This window comes from Euwallacea similis, chromosome 14 (assembly GCF_039881205.1).
Source record: "Euwallacea similis isolate ESF13 chromosome 14, ESF131.1, whole genome shotgun sequence".
Taxonomy (NCBI): Eukaryota; Metazoa; Arthropoda; class Insecta; order Coleoptera; family Curculionidae; genus Euwallacea; species Euwallacea similis.
The window spans coordinates 2,756,899-2,772,996 of NC_089622.1; the positions used below are offsets into that span (position 1 = coordinate 2,756,899).

General features: G+C 35.2%; 1 protein-coding gene across 1 annotated transcript in view; it reads left to right on the top strand.

The window, feature by feature from the left end:
* Positions 1-14,647, top strand: part of Octbeta2R (Octopamine beta2 receptor) — a 104,536-nt gene extending 89,889 nt beyond the window's left edge. The window contains exons 3-7 of the mRNA XM_066397240.1: positions 8,773-8,932; positions 8,983-9,361; positions 9,416-9,703; positions 9,758-9,972; positions 10,027-14,647. Coding sequence (XP_066253337.1) covers positions 8,920-8,932; positions 8,983-9,361; positions 9,416-9,703; positions 9,758-9,972; positions 10,027-10,382 — 1,251 coding nt within the window. The 5' untranslated portion in view covers positions 8,773-8,919 and the 3' untranslated portion in view covers positions 10,383-14,647. The remainder of the gene's footprint in view (positions 1-8,772; positions 8,933-8,982; positions 9,362-9,415; positions 9,704-9,757; positions 9,973-10,026) is intronic.
* Positions 14,648-16,098: the final 1,451 nt, after the last annotated feature.

Here is a 16,098-nt window from a genome sequence, read left to right on the forward strand (position 1 = left end):
TCGAACTCAGTACGCCTTTGAAAATTTTTAAAGATAATTATCTGAACATTTGATTATTAATAATGGAATGATGTTTTCATTGTTGCCAAGGAATCATTATGAAACGACCGTAAAATCCAAGAACGTGCATTATGTGTTTTATTTAATAAAAACACTTAGTCACCTATGTTTGAGTAAAAGGTCAACCTTGGATGCGTAAAAAGAAACTAAATGTTGACAAATATCACTTATAGTAATCACCAACATAGGTAATAAAGTTTAAAAGAAAACAGGTTAAATTACCTATAATGAACAAACCACTAATCATTTACCTCAAGTCAACCTGTTAAAATTAAAGTCATCAAATATTTAGTTGCGAGACGTATTTTGAGAGCCTTGATATTCTTATTACTGCATCACTTCACTTTTCGTTATTGGTGATGTTTATCAGAAGAAATCTGGATTCGTTCTGGCATAACTGGAAAAATTATTCAGATAGGTGACTGTTGAAGTAAAACCAGATGCAGGAATCATCTTTCTGTGCACTCGCACGAATCTAATTTTTAGCAATGGAAACATCTATTTGCGGAAATTGCAATGTAACAGTGAAATTTGAGGAATTCTGAACCATTTCGGACCTGCTCTGACACGTTAACAGTTTTTTGATTTGTCCCTCAAAACGGAAGACAAAAACGTTTCGGTGCATTCTTTGTGTAAATTTTTCAAAAGCTCCATAATATAGAAAATCTAATTTTTTGGTGAAATTTAACTAATTCTGGAATAATTGTATTCTGATCACAGATATTGAGAACAACGAAATAGCTCATTTTATTTCAGAGCAAAAATTCAGAGCAATTTTTTAAATTCAGATTACCATAAATACTATATTCCTTTTTCGATAAATTCTGGATTCTTATCCAAAATAAGTCCAGCCAACGTCGTGTAAAAACGGATTTATACTTAAATTTTCCTGAAAAATTTATTGCCCAGGAAATTGGTACTGTAAGAATTAAGGCAAATGTAATATAAAAAAAATAAACGAAAGATTATTGAAGGTAATACGAATGTTTCCCTAAATATACGAATTTTCGACTATAATTCAAATCACACGGATTCTATTAATTATTTACACAACCCTTCATTCCTGGATTATCCCCGGAAATATGCGGAAACAATTCCCTAACTGGAATTTATTACCTTGATGTTCCGACGTTTCGTGTTTCTTGCCCCTATTTAGAATATAAGGACGAGGGTAGAAATAAATTCGAATAATTTCATGACAAATTTAGTACGTGATCTTATTTCCTCATTTCTAAGGTAATTCAAACCTAAAATAAGGGCGTTCTCATATTATTTCTTTGCCAGGAAGCGAGAAATTAACCTGGAGTTTCCATGGTAATTACATTATATTCAGAAGTAAGTTTTTAATTGTGAATCGTACGTTGTTGTAAAATAATTTTTCCTACGTGTTTTGACTATCTGCTAGAGATTCCTGGACAATAGAATTCACTTTGATGCAGCTTTGTCTAAGACTTCAAAATGATGCACATTCCAAAACAAATTCACTAGACTTGAAATAATAACACAAAATTGCAAATATTTAATGTAACTTTCATAGCTTTCTTCAGGTCTTTAGTTACAACCGCATTTTCCAGGCAGCACTTCAAAGGAAACTGCCCTTAAGGATTTTCTTACATTCCGCAAATAAAGGATTATTTCCGCTTAAATTTATCACAGCTTCAATTACTTATCAGCCAATGATCCAATACCTGTCATTATCGGGACCGATTATTATTATTCGTTTTCATAAGGAGAAAACGCGGTATTATTAGAGCAATAAACATTTCCGGCTCGGTGCTTCTAAAAGGTGTAACATAATTCCGAAACATTTGTTACAGAAAAGGGTCCAGGGTTTTTCGGGATATTTCGAGGGTCACGCTCAGGTATCAAGAAACCGCAATTTAGTGTATGGCAAAACGGTGGTTTGGACGTGATTTCTAATACATATTTTATTCTCACACGAAATTTCCACGCCAGCAAAACCCTTCAGTTTTCCCTCTTGTCAGAAGGGATCGAAAAGGCCGAAGATGAAATGCGACACTTTCGCGATAAAGGAAATCGCTAAAGCGAACACTTTCGTGTTTGAGATACCAGCTTGTGTAAGTTTCAATATGTTTGACAATAAATGTATTTGACTATGGCGGGGGAATTCGGGGGTTGAGAGGGGCAGTGCTTTAATGGGGAAATAATTCGGTGAATATGGGTGCGTCCTGAGGGATATCGAATTTTGGAAATTTAAGGCACGTAGGAGTCATCTATTATTATAAACCCCTCGCCAGAAGTTATTTGGGAACAATTCGCTTGGTAAAATTTATTACTTCAATACACCCTACATTCGGGTTTTTTGCAGATATTAAAATCAAATTAGTACGCTCCTGCAAATAGTATTATGGAGAGAGAGCTTTTGGCAATATTTCTCAGAATATAGATTCCAAAGGACGTGTCAGAAGTTTTAATAAAAGAGCTTTTCCAGATATAAGTCATCAGGGATTCTGGGATTGCAGCAATAAAAGAGGCCCATGCTCAAATAAAGATCTAATTTTGAGATTGGAAAATTAGGAGGGAGTTTGAAACAAAGAAAAGCCATTAAACTCGTCTCAGATAGCACAAAAGGCACACAACTCGGAATTTATAAAGTTTTTAGATTGGTTTTGCTTCTGATTGCCCTTTTAAATCCAAAAAGTAAACTGTTACCTCAAATTTTGTACACTGCATTGCAGGTTTGCAAACTACTTCGTAATATGTGAATATTGTCCGTTTTGAAGACATTTTCTACATTTTCGATACATTACCTGCATTTTTCATACTTTTTTTTCGCTTAAATATGGAGTGGGATGCATTTGTAGAAATACTGCTATTCCGGAAGAATCCACATACTAGTATTTTTGAGGGTACATTAGTCGTATAATTTGAAAACTAAACATTGCGAATTACTTAGTACAGTAGGGAAATGATACAGAATGATATTTGGAAAGTTTTAGCGGAACAGACTGAGTATTCAGCGGAAAGAGATGGTCTGACTATTCGATGGATCAATAATATAAACAAAAATGTATACAGGGTGTTTGGTAGAGCGACAGAAAATTTACGATAAGAGATAAATGGGATAATTTTGCATCTATATACCCATATTTACCCTTATGGAAAGTCTCATCGTTTTTGGAGAACCAAACACCCTGTATAAGTAAACAAAATATTTTACTAATAACATTTATCTGAGTTAAATTGTATTTCTGAACACATACAAAATCATTGAAGGAAAATGTAAATTAAGAGTTTATTTTTTACAAATACTATTTCGTGGGTCACAACTGGTCTTCGAACTTCGACGCCTCATCCGACACCATGAATTTTTAATTGAATAAATTATTTATTTCTGCAAGAAATAGTTTAAGGTTGCAATTTTCAGCTTTTATGCAGAAGCACGTATAATTAATATTAAGTAAGTAATAAAATTACAAAATGGAAATTTGCAAGCAAATTTGCTTTGTAGTCATTCCACTGTTTGCAAATTGATTATTACAGATAGGTAGAGAATGAAATTGACCATAAACAGTCACAATATGAAGCAGATAATTACACAAATTATACAAAAAATTAGATTTGGCTTTAAAATTTTAGTCAATGTCAACACGTGGAACAAATAGATAAGAAGCTTACGCATTTTAAGATAAAGTGATGTACACAACTATTAATTTTTACCAACTAATTTACAGTTATTTTGTTTTCTCTGCAAAAATGGGATGATTTACTATCTCGATAATAACATGCACTGGAGGATTTTCAAATTTAAACTCGCACGACTGCACTAAAAGTTATTTTGGCACAGTGCAGAGCCCTAAAAATTCACATTTTTTAAAGTCGTCTAATGAGCGGTTCTCATCCTGATGGAAGGTGGCCCTACACTCTATCATCAATAATGACCCATTTCTGGCATTTTGAATCCTGCACTTTTGCTTGATAAACCCGCACGATTGAAACCGTGACATGCCTGCTGGTCTGAAAATTTCTGAAGAGAAGGAGTTCCCCAATTTGATTATCCTTGATTTTGAGTAATTAATCCATACCTGAATCTGGTTGATACAAACGAGGCTGACAATGGAGCTAAAACAACCTTCCATGTCCATACGTCCATCAATTTCAATAACAAACCCATTTACAATGGTCGTGTTAGGGGCTTGAAGAGAAAAACGAGTTTCGAAGCTGCCAGAGAACGGTTTTAGTCACCAAATTTGCAATTCAAACGTTGTTCCAGAGTTAAATGAGAAGCAATCACAGCTCAGCGGGTACAAATACCCGTGCGACCGTTTGAAGTCCTGACTTATAACTGTCCTATTAATTAATTAGAGTGGACTTCGTGTTGAAAGAACGACAAGAAATAATTATGTTGGGGTTGGAATGCTCAATTATACGGAGTTATGAGCCTTGAAAACGCAAGAACGAAGTTTTTGTTGAAGTTATGGTGCAATTATGCCACAGATTCAATGGTTGGCCATTTATTTCTGAGTCTGAATAGAAAACATGTTTTCTTGCAAAGCTGCAGTAATATGTTTCCTAATATCTGGACAGAGATTTAAACAAGATTCCATAATAAATGTCCACGCTTTTCAGACCCGCACTCAACTCTATGTCGGAGATACGATTATGCAAAGTCCAGTGTGCGAATGCATTAACAACGAAACTTTCAATGTCTTATTTTTTTAAACTAATAACTTATATTTTTCCCGTGATTTCTGCGAAAGTCGATATAACAAACAGAGATTGTACAATGTAGAACGAAGTTTGAGGTACTTACTGGCTCACCTTGATCATAAGGTGAAGACTCGGCTCTTCAGATGAAAACCAGAGATCCACCAGAAAATTTTGTGATCATTCTAGGTATAGCAGGTTTAATATATTGAGGGTTTAGTATGGGGTTGTAACAAAAGTTTCCCTGATTTTGCAAAATTTATTTTTAAGAAAGTAATAACAATAAATTAATCGAAAATATATTTTCCGTTATTGTTCACGACCTCTTCTCACCTGTCAACCCATTTGTTTATGCCGTTTCTCCAGAAGTCGGCGGGTCTGGACTCGAAAAATTAGTGAGCCTGTTTTCGAGGTGCTGGTCATTGCCGAAGATTAAGCCGCGCATATAATTTGACAGTGAACGGACAAGGTGATAATCCGTTGGTGTCAGGTCAGGGGAATACGGAGGATGTTCCAGAACCTCCCACTTGAACTCTTGGAGGGCGGCTATAACCATTTGTGCTATGTGGCATCGCGCGTTGTCGTAAAGCAATATGATTTGGTTCTGTCGATCGCGACTTTTCAGTTGAGTAGCCTCGTTTACACAATGTAGCTGGGATAAATAGAGATTTTTGTCAACTGTCTTGTTCTTCTCGAGAATTTTCTAGTGCACCAGACTCTCCTAATCCCACCAAACACAGATCATAGTCTTTTTGGGATGAAGGCCTTATTTTACTCTCGGTTTTGGCCTGTCTCCCGAGGCTATCCACTCGTTCCGCTGCATTATATTGGCATAGAGGCACGATTTCTCGTCTTCCGTAACAATTCTATACAAGGATCGTTGCTTGCGCCCATGTATTGCCCGGTGTCGGGCGAGATGTTCAGCAGCAATTTGAAGACGATTTTCCTTATTATTTTTAGTAAGCTCGTGCGGTACTCAAGCCCCAAGTTTATGAATAAAACTATTTGATTGAAGGTGACGGGAGATTGTTATTGCATTGCTGTAAATTTTTTCGCAATTTTCTTCATGTTGGGCGACCGTCCTCCTTCATTAGCGCCTTCAAGCACACCTTCTCAAGAATCCTCGAATTCGGATGGTCGTCCGGCGCGTGGACTGTCCCAAGGGTCAAATGTGCCATTTTTAAACTTGATATACCAATCTTTAGCAGTACTCCAGGATTTAGCACCTTCTCTGTACACACCACAAATGTCAGGTCCCACTTCGGCAATTTTTTGGCCTTGATTAAATGCAAACAAGGTGTTGAAAATGTTGTTTTTTATCGACTTGATACTATATTTTTCAAATTCAAAAATTAAAAGAAATTGAATGAGTTTAAAAAATGGGAAGAAGGGTTTTGTAGAGATGAATATGCGCTTTAAAATAGTATAAGGCACTTTTACGTATGACCTGCAAATTCGGCCATAAAAAACAAAAAGACAAAATCACGGAAACTTATGTTAGAACCTTATACATACTTTCTCACCTCAACCCCCAATCCCAACACGTCACCCCAATTTTGGGACCATTTCTCATTGACCCGAAAATAAAAAATTGTGAAATCCTCGAATGAACTCGAATATTAAAAAATTTAAATTTCAATTCGTACCCTAAAAGCCCCCAATTTACCTCACAATAGTTTCAAGTATGCTGATTCGTCTTCCAACCCAATTTAACCCTACAGGTGCTGACATCCATAGGGGATATTTCACTTTAAACAGGGTGCAACTCAATTCTCATGTATATGCCTGAAACTTTGCGAGATAAATTCACCTGGATGTGTATCCGCCCTCGTGCCTGAAGGGTGAAAGCAACGTAAATCACTCTCTGAATAAGATAAACCCGATATTAAGTTCTTGCAAGTTTGCCTAGATGCATCTGCGCCTGTAGTTTTTATACATACTATGCATCTCATGTAGGTTTGGCAATAAAACTTTATGGACTGGAAATTCTTACCTCGAGAAATCCCGAGTAGTATAATGCTCCATTTCGGTCAAACTTCATTGAATAGGTTTGCATAATCGCTCGGAGAAATTCTGGATAACAATGGAGGGGAATCGGCAAAAAGGAGCTATCACTCCCGTTAGCTTAATCCACAATGATACAATAGACCGACAACTCTGCCAGCACTTCCATAGTTTTTTCCGACGCTTTTTCCGTGATTGTCTGGAAAGTTTCTTCAAACCGATTTCGGTAAGGAGTCGTGAAATTGCTGATTTGACTCAGAAATAGATTTAAAAAAAAACATGGACTTTTATGGGTTTAAATCTACTAGAAGGAGTTTTTTGAGGAACTCCAACGCGCTAGGAATCATTTTAAGTGTTAATTGTTGTTCTCAAAAACTCGTTACTGGGGGTATTAAAATGTCATTAGGGTCTAATTACACTCTCTAAGTTTGACTTATTAGCGGAAAATTGCTTTTTAATTGTTGCTGCGAAATTTCATAACGCTGGTATCATGTAAATGCGCGAATCTTGAAAGAAATTCTAATGGAACGAAATGTAGTATATCAGGCAGAGCAGATAATGTGGTCCAAAAAAATTAATTACTAAGATCAAATTAGTGCAGGGCATGCGCAGTCTTGAGCTATCTCAAAGATTAAAAAGCTATAATTAGTGTCTAAGCAACGTTAAAATAAAATTATTTTGAGCGTATTAAATGAGGAAACGGAATATGCTAAAGTTGAATAAATAGGCGTATTTTTCAAATTTAAATCACACATCAACCCACATGAATATCATTTCTTCCTTAACCCATATTACATCGTAAAATAGGTCTCTCAAGTTGGACAACAAAACTAGCAATAATATCCCTAAATATGGTAATCCAGGCCCTAAAAAGCATCGCAGAATGGATCTTGCAGGCAGGAATTTCATTTTCACAAGCGACAGCTTTGAATATTTTAGATTGTATTTAAGCCATAAAGAGAGAGATATATGGTCATCTACTGCGTGAAATGCGGTCGAGTCATGAGCTCTTTATGCATAATATTTTCCCATTAAGCTCTTTTGACTACTTCAGAATCTAGGCTAATGGTAATAATCCCAGAAATATAACTTTCAATAATTTCTTTCCATGGAAAATTTGTTTTCAACGACTTTGTACTTTTCTGCCATTAAAGTTATCAGAAATTTGTCTGAAAAATGTGAATTTCAGAGATTTGTCGTCATTCCATGAAATCAACGATATTCTTGCTAAGAGTTATATCGAAAAATGTATTTCTTACTTGAAATTTTTCCTTCTCCGAATTTCACTTCAGATGAATTTTTCCTTTTTTTAAGGAAACTTTTACTATTTCTAAGATCCCAAAGTTCACCTTCGAATGTGGAAAACTTTGTACACTGCGATGTCCGAGGCATGGTCCTTTTCAAAAATTTATTTAACTCAAATTAATTAAAAGAACAAATATATGCGATAGGTTTCTTTCATGAAACGTTTGAGCAAATTGAAGTCTCTGTGTCTACATCCCAAGAGCAGTCAAATTCTACGCGCTTAGAAAGGAACAAAAATATTTAATCGCTCGGAATTTGGCCCTTTATCTGGCCCTCTCTCGGTTTGGGGCTGGAATTTAATTACGGTTTAAGGGCCGACAGGAAAGGTCCCTCGTGACATTTGAGAGAAGACGTTTCAATAAAAAACGATGTTAATAAAAAAGACCGAATCCGAAGAGATCCCCGCCCCTCGACTTTTCCGGCAACTCCAGCCCCTTTCTTATGAGTTCCAACTAAATTTAAATATAATATAATTAGGAATGTTTGATCAACAAAGGGATCAAAACACAATTTCGTGAAATTAGTGCACCCGTGCCTCATATTTAAAATTGTAGTCACTGGAATGCCTGATAAATTTTACCTTAACGGTTAATAGAACGTGAGCGCCGTCTTGACTGAAATTTATCACCGGCAGGGCCACTTTTTTTCTATTCTCGAATTACTCCCCTCGTAGCTATAAAAAAGGCAGACGAGAATTAATCATGCTCCATTAACCAAAACACTTTCTGTTTTCAGTCCTGGGCACCTCGACGGGCAATCAGATGGCCAGATCGAGAAGATCAACTAACTAAAATTTATCTTCCAATAAAATGGGGATCTATCAATCCGCAATAGTCATTCGCAATTTGGACGCCTGTCGTTGTAAATAGAGATTTATATGGGATGGACTACTTAAGTGCGTTTGATATATTGGTAGTTAGCACCGTTTAATTCCACTGATTCCAGAGAACGCCACTTCAATGCTCAACCGCTCGATCGAAGATCTCCAAAATGAAGCCTCCGATGACGATATCGGGAACAACCTCTTGCTCTTCATCAAAGCGACAATCATGGGCAGCATCATCATCGTCTCTATTTTCGGTAACCTCCTCGTCATAGTGTCGGTCATGCGTCACAGAAAATTACGCGTCATCACAAACTATTACGTCATATCACTAGCTTTAGCGGACATGCTCGTGGCAATGTTCGCGATGAGTTTCAACGCGAGTGTCGAGATTTTCAATAGTTGGCTCTTCAGCTACACTTTATGTGATGTTTGGAACAGTCTGGACGTGTACTTTTCCACTGTTTCTATTTTGCATCTATGTGCTATCAGTATAGATAGGTAATGGTAATAAATGAATTTGAAAAAATGATCTAATGTGCTTATTGCTTCCAGGTACTATGCAATATGCAAACCTTTAAAGTACTCGCTGCTCATGACTAAGAAACTAGTGGCTTTCATATTGGTGTCTATTTGGGTGAGTCCAGCATTTATCAGCTTCCTTCCCATCTTCATGGGGTGGTATACCACCAAAGATCACCAAGAGTTCCGCAGAATACACCCAGATATGTGCGTCTTCGTCGTCAACCAAGCATACGCTGTAATCAGTAGTTGCATAAGTTTCTGGGTTCCTGGCTCCGTCATGATTTACATGTATTCCATGGTATTTAGAGAAGCTAACAGGTATGATTTTCTTTACTATTGTAAAATGAATTAATTTGTGGTATTTTAATGCAGGCAGGAGAAGGAAATGTTTAATCGACATGGGGCTGCAATGTTGCTGCACGCCAACAACACCAACGGGGATATGATGTCTAATTCTGGAGGGTCTTCCAAGACTTTAACCCTTCATGAGATCAATCAGGATCTGCATCATACCCCCACAAGAGAACGAAGCATTAGCAAAATGAAGAGAGAACATAAGGCTGCCCGAACTTTAGGCATTATCATGGGTAAGCTCAACGAGGTTTCTCTAAAGCCCTTTGAAAACTTGCTAACATTTCTAGGGATTTTCATTCTCTGCTGGCTTCCCTTCTTCCTCTGGTACGACAGCGTTACATTTTGCACCAGCTGCACGTGCCCTCACGTAGTGGTAGCGATGCTCTTCTGGATTGGCTACTTCAACTCCACCCTCAATCCACTAATCTATGCCTACTTCAATAAGGATTTCCGAGAAGCGTTCAAGAACACCCTTCAGTGTGCTTTTTGTTCTTTGTGTCGAAGACCTCCTTCTGATCTGAATTATATTGATCAAAGGAGGCCGAGTATGAGGTATGAGGACCGGACTCGTAGTGTGTTTTCGGAAACCTATTTGAAACATAATGTGGATAGGCGGAGTTCGGACTTTGGGTCAACCCTTTGAGTGGACCTTACTAGTAGCAGATTAACGACTACAAGTTTCTGATTAGAAACTTGGGTGTAAGGTTTGGTGGAAAATTGTGAGAAAGGCTTTGGTTTGAGGAAATAATATTGATGCGCTTTAGTAATGGCGGTGGGAGAATTAGAAAGTGAATAAGAAGTTGAAAGGTAGGTTATATTTAATGGTCAATACACTATTACGAATTAATCGAATTTTAGTCTAGTTTTCCTCCAATTTTCTAATAGTTGAAGGTTGCTATTGGATATTACTAAATGAATTCAGGTTTTTTCCTAATCTCGATTTCTTCACCTTCAAATAAAAGAAGTTGAAGATCAAGTGGTTCTACATGGTATTAGTAAGAACCAAATTGTCAATGTACAGGCAAATTTACCAGACCCAAAATTTATTATATACAATACAGTATTACCAGCTCATTAATAATTTGGCCCTAAGAGGTTTGCTTTACCCACCATGGACGGAGCGCCAACTGAAGGCATCTGACGTTTTAGGGTAAGTTTTGTCTCATCAGAACCATACATACATTCAGATTATCGGGTAATTAATCGATTTATAAATCAGAACATTCCAGTAGGTACTCTAGAAAAAAAACATTAAAATAGCACAGAAATCTTCTCTAAACACTCATACAAGCTTCTAAAAGCCGGTTATGAAAGTTTAGAATTGGTTTAACCGATATTTCAAGTATTGATGAGGAAATAAGCTTCGTTTTCATACCTGGCAGGAATTATTAGCCCATGTTGCTATATGATGCCTGATCAATTAATGTTGCAAACATTTTTCCCAGAATGATTTTTAAAAAGCGAAAAATGGCTTTGAATTTTGCCACGTTGGATTTTTTACAGTGGCGTATGATCAATTTGAGGATACAAGCAATTTAGGTTAAATCTTGATACTTGTATATAGCGAATCCCTAATTAAATCTAATAATTATGTAGTACCCCGTATATTGTTATGACTTTTTCTGGGCCTCAAAATACAGTAGCACGAATTTGAATTTGTTCTCTGCACAAATCCCGCAGTGCACAAACACCAAAAAGCCAAAGCTGCTGACGACCAGTTCATTATCTTTATTCTTTAAATCCCTCTGCTCTATTTGCTCCCCACAGAGCCCTGGAGAATGTAACAGAAATTCCGTAAAATTTTGCATGTTTTATTACTTTTCGAGTCATATACAACCCACTATGTTTGACAAATCCCTACCTGCACGTTTAGTTGCACAGGATTAGAGGAAATTTCTTAGTTTATTTCCTGTTTCCCTGACATGTGAATAATTAAATTATGGAAATAGTACGAAGCTTGTTACGAACATGACGAAAGTTTACGACCGAGCCGCAGGCGAGTAACAAGCAAAATGACATGCTTTACGTTCGAGTAGTGTACAGTCCTTTTTCTGTGGAGTTACGAAGTTCAGCAACATTAAGAAAATACGAACTTTTCAGACTATTTCAACATAAACTTACTGAAATCTTAATAATCATGCCGATTTCCAGAGAAGTTTGAAGTCATTAAACAGTACGTAGCATACGTACTTTCGCGTGGTTCTCATGTTTGTGGTAATCTCTCGGGTTTTCTCAATTTCAATGATATTATTATGCACGATTTGGAGGTTCATTAAACACACTTATGTGTCATTGATCATTCTCCTTTACAGGTTCTTGTGACGTTATTTCTAACTTATTTGTACAGCACTAGACGAAGTAAAATTTATATTCAACACTCAATGCTAAAGGTGATTTTAACTCATATTTCCACCACTGAATGGCGACAGGTTTCCTCTCCACAATGTTTACACATGCTCTAAGGTTCAAATTATTAATGTGCTGTCAACTTTAACTGTAAGCTAGTTTTCATAGAATAGAGTCTTACTATTGGTCATATTCTTGGTTTTTACTGAAATTAACTTCATGTTAAATTTAACAATACCTTAATAATTTGCCCCTAATTCAACCAAACATGGCGAGATGTTGACATTGTTTGAGTTTGAATACTAATGTTATTTCGAATTGAGATGCATAATAGTTATTTGCATTATTCGTCAATGAAATTATAAGCTTGTTCCGAATAAATTTCTTGGAAATTTTCAGTAAAAATGTAAAGAAATTTTGAAGATATTTCAGGTTAATTCCATTCATACTTTCAGGTTAGTTTGGAATAATTGGTTAATTAATTCCAGCGAACTTCGTAATTTTTTACTTTTCATGTGATATTCTCAGACGAAATTCAGGTAAAGTACTCAACAAATTTTTATTGGGGCTCCCAACTTGAGTTTTAAATAAAAATTGTTAGAAAATGGAGCCTCTTAGAGATGATGGCTAATCCAGGACTATGTTAAAATATGTACAAGGAGGTTCCCAGTTTTGTGCTAAAATTCGCCCATATATTCTTTTTGAAAAATGTTCATGATTTTTATGTGTAGGTAATATTTTAATTCAAGCATTAAAAAGTGTAAATAAAACTTCATTTGAGTGTTTTAAATAAAAATATTTGATTAAAGTTCCAAATTTAAATATAAATCTCAAAAACGAAGGAACAAGATTGCTAAATCCGAAATTATTAGCTCCAACTATATGTATCCTATTCGAAGCCGGAAGTATAGTTCAGTTCTATGATTATCGAATATATGGGTATTCATTGTCATCTGAAATCATCACCAAAGACACGGGGCTCAAGCTACCTACGCTGTCCGGGAAACTTTCGTCACTAAAGCCTAACTACTGCCTAGTAGCAAAATTAAGGAAGTTTCTCTCTATGTCTGCATGTCTGTCTATGACTCTATGTCTGGAAGGAATAAAGCTCTGTTGCGATTAATTGTGTTATGCAAGAGTTTAATAATTAAATATTCCACTTCAATAATTACCTCAATGTACGACTTTGATTGGTCGGCAATCTATCAGTGGGAGGAGCAAAGACCTTATTGGATGCTTATGAATAGCTCAGATGCACACCAAGAGTATATTCATTGGAAATAAATTTTTGCACATAAGCAGCTCAATGCATATTTCACTAGCTAGCAACCTGTGATTCAACAAGATATTCATATTAATTGTTCGTCTTTATACATATAAATAACGAGGGGCAGGGCAACTCATGGGCATATAGATTAGCGGGATGAAGAGAAGGCAAGCATGTCTTGCTCGATTTGAGCACAGGCATCATGCCTACTAAAGAAAAGTCGGCAATACATAGGGAGTATAGTGGAAATCCTTACAGGTTACAACATAGTAAACGCACACATACAAAATACTTAACAAAACATGTTATGTGTTTCCTGAGAATGGAGGGCAGGTTACTCTGCAAACATTGCAGGGTGAGAGACCTTTAGCTCAGGTTTTTCGGATGCGCCTTTCGCCTGCGAAAGGAACTTCCGATTCTTCGGATGCTATCCGACATATTTTTCTTTTATCCCCTCTCTTCCCTCCCTCTATTTTTACTACTATTATAGATCCTCTCTGAGTAACTAAAATATACCTAGAAATATATCCAAGTTATATCTAGTCAAATTACGTATTTTATGATTTTTCACAATTTATTTCAGTATCTTTATTTGACGACCTCAAACCAAACCTATTTATAACAAATTTTAAACAAAACCTTCGACAATCTGCTGCTAGTTCAACATTTGCCAAAGTTAACAAGTAATGGTGCTCTATTTTGTAAGATTATTGCTTTATCTTCCCCATCTTCTGAAAACGGCTGTTTTTGACCCTTAAAAAAATATAGAAACTGAAACTGCCTTTATCAGAATTCATATATAACAATTAGCTGTAAAAAATTAAGGGCTAGACAAAGAAGAAATAAAGATTAAATTGTAATGATATGAATGTAGGTTATAATCGTGATTAGTAAATTAATGATATGATTTTAAGTGTGTAAATTTATTTTGTACTTCTAACGGCAAACCACAATTTGTACATATTTGCCAAACCTGCGTAATAAAATCTACTAACGATGTTGTACAGATATTTATATTGTCTACTTAAGTGTCTCTATATTTTCTATCTAGTCGTAAATATAGTTGTGTATAAGAGACAATTATTGCTACAGACAAAAATAGCTCATAAGTAAAGTTCATCAAGACTTTTTTTTATTAAGTAATGCCAACCTTTGCACTATTTCGTTTGAGCATTTTCATAAACTTGTTACTTATATAAGAAAAAGACTGGTATTGACTAATAGATTAAATAATAGGTCTAAATTAGGCAATTTGACGTTAAAAGGAGATAATTACAATTATAATTATTTGCTACTTCAAACAACACAAGAAAATAAAATTTCAAATTCTATAAATAAAAGAAGCCAATATTAATTATTTCTAAATCGAGTTTCAAAACTTCAAAAACTTCCATCAGAAGCCTTTTAGATCCCGCTACGTACTAATCTGAGTCCCTTAAACCCCTCTCTGTAGGGCATGGAATATAAATTGGTTATTATAATGTTTAATGTCATATTCAAACAATATTCAGCATGGAAAAAATCGCTAATTAAGTACTCTAAGCCTAATTAATATTTTTAATTTAGTGTCATTTTTCAGCTCTCAAAACCAAGTTTAGCGAAATACAATCATGACTTGTAAACACTATAGAATAGTTAACGTAAGTTAGATTACTTAGAGACTTTTGTGACCAAAAATGTAGATTTGTACATGAGAATTCAAAGCAATAATCGTCTTTATCTAGAATTATTTGACATCGAAATATAGTGTTCGTGTTTCGTTAAAATCCCCTACGTAAGGCCAATTATATAACAATTTAAAATTATCGACCAATAAAATGTTTTCATAAATATCATCCCAACAATTTACAAACTAATTTTGAGCAAACTGAATTAAGTCTGGAATTTAATCCCCAAACAACGCTAGTGATGTTGGAAATTTATAATCAATAACAAATTTTTCAGAATGAATTTAACTAGGTGTCTTCAATGTCTTTTAATAGTAAGTCGGTGTTATATGTACAAAATTATGCACTGAATAATACCTGCTGATGACAAATGCTGATGTACTCAATCATTGAAATTTATTTATTTATTTTAGAATGCGTTGTATTTTGAAGTTGTCGCTATGGCATAGCTGCGAGGCATTTTGTTTAAACAATAAGTCACTATTGTTAAGTTTGAGTAAAAATATACTTATTAGTTAATGTAAAAAATACGTTTTGCGCTACTTAACCGACATAATTATAAGTTACCTTCTTGTTCTATAATTACGTGTTCCCTGTAATACAAGTTCGTTTTTATATAATTTTGTTAAATACTATTGATAAATATTATATGACGTGAGTGCTGTTTTTCTGAACTGACAGATTTGCTTTTTCAATAAAAATTTAAAAAATTGTGACTTTACCTTTGTTTAATTGGTTTTTTCTTGTGATAGAAAAAAATGGACGATAAATCCTAAGTATTTACGATGAAGTGGTAAGTGCCGACAATGTGAAGTGAATTAAATCAGAAATAACACTGGATATAAATCGATTGAAATCGACTTCCATATGACGAAACCTGTCTATAAAATATCGATTACTTTTAGTTACTTTAACACTTAACAACTTTTTTACTAAAAATTTCCGATTTGCATTTTTTCCTGTTAATTTGAGGTGCCCGCTTTTTCTCTAACTTTTAATAAATTTAGTTCTAGTTTTTTTTAGGTTTTAAAACATTAATAAACATAAATGTTGAATTCGTAAAATTTTCTGGAGATCTA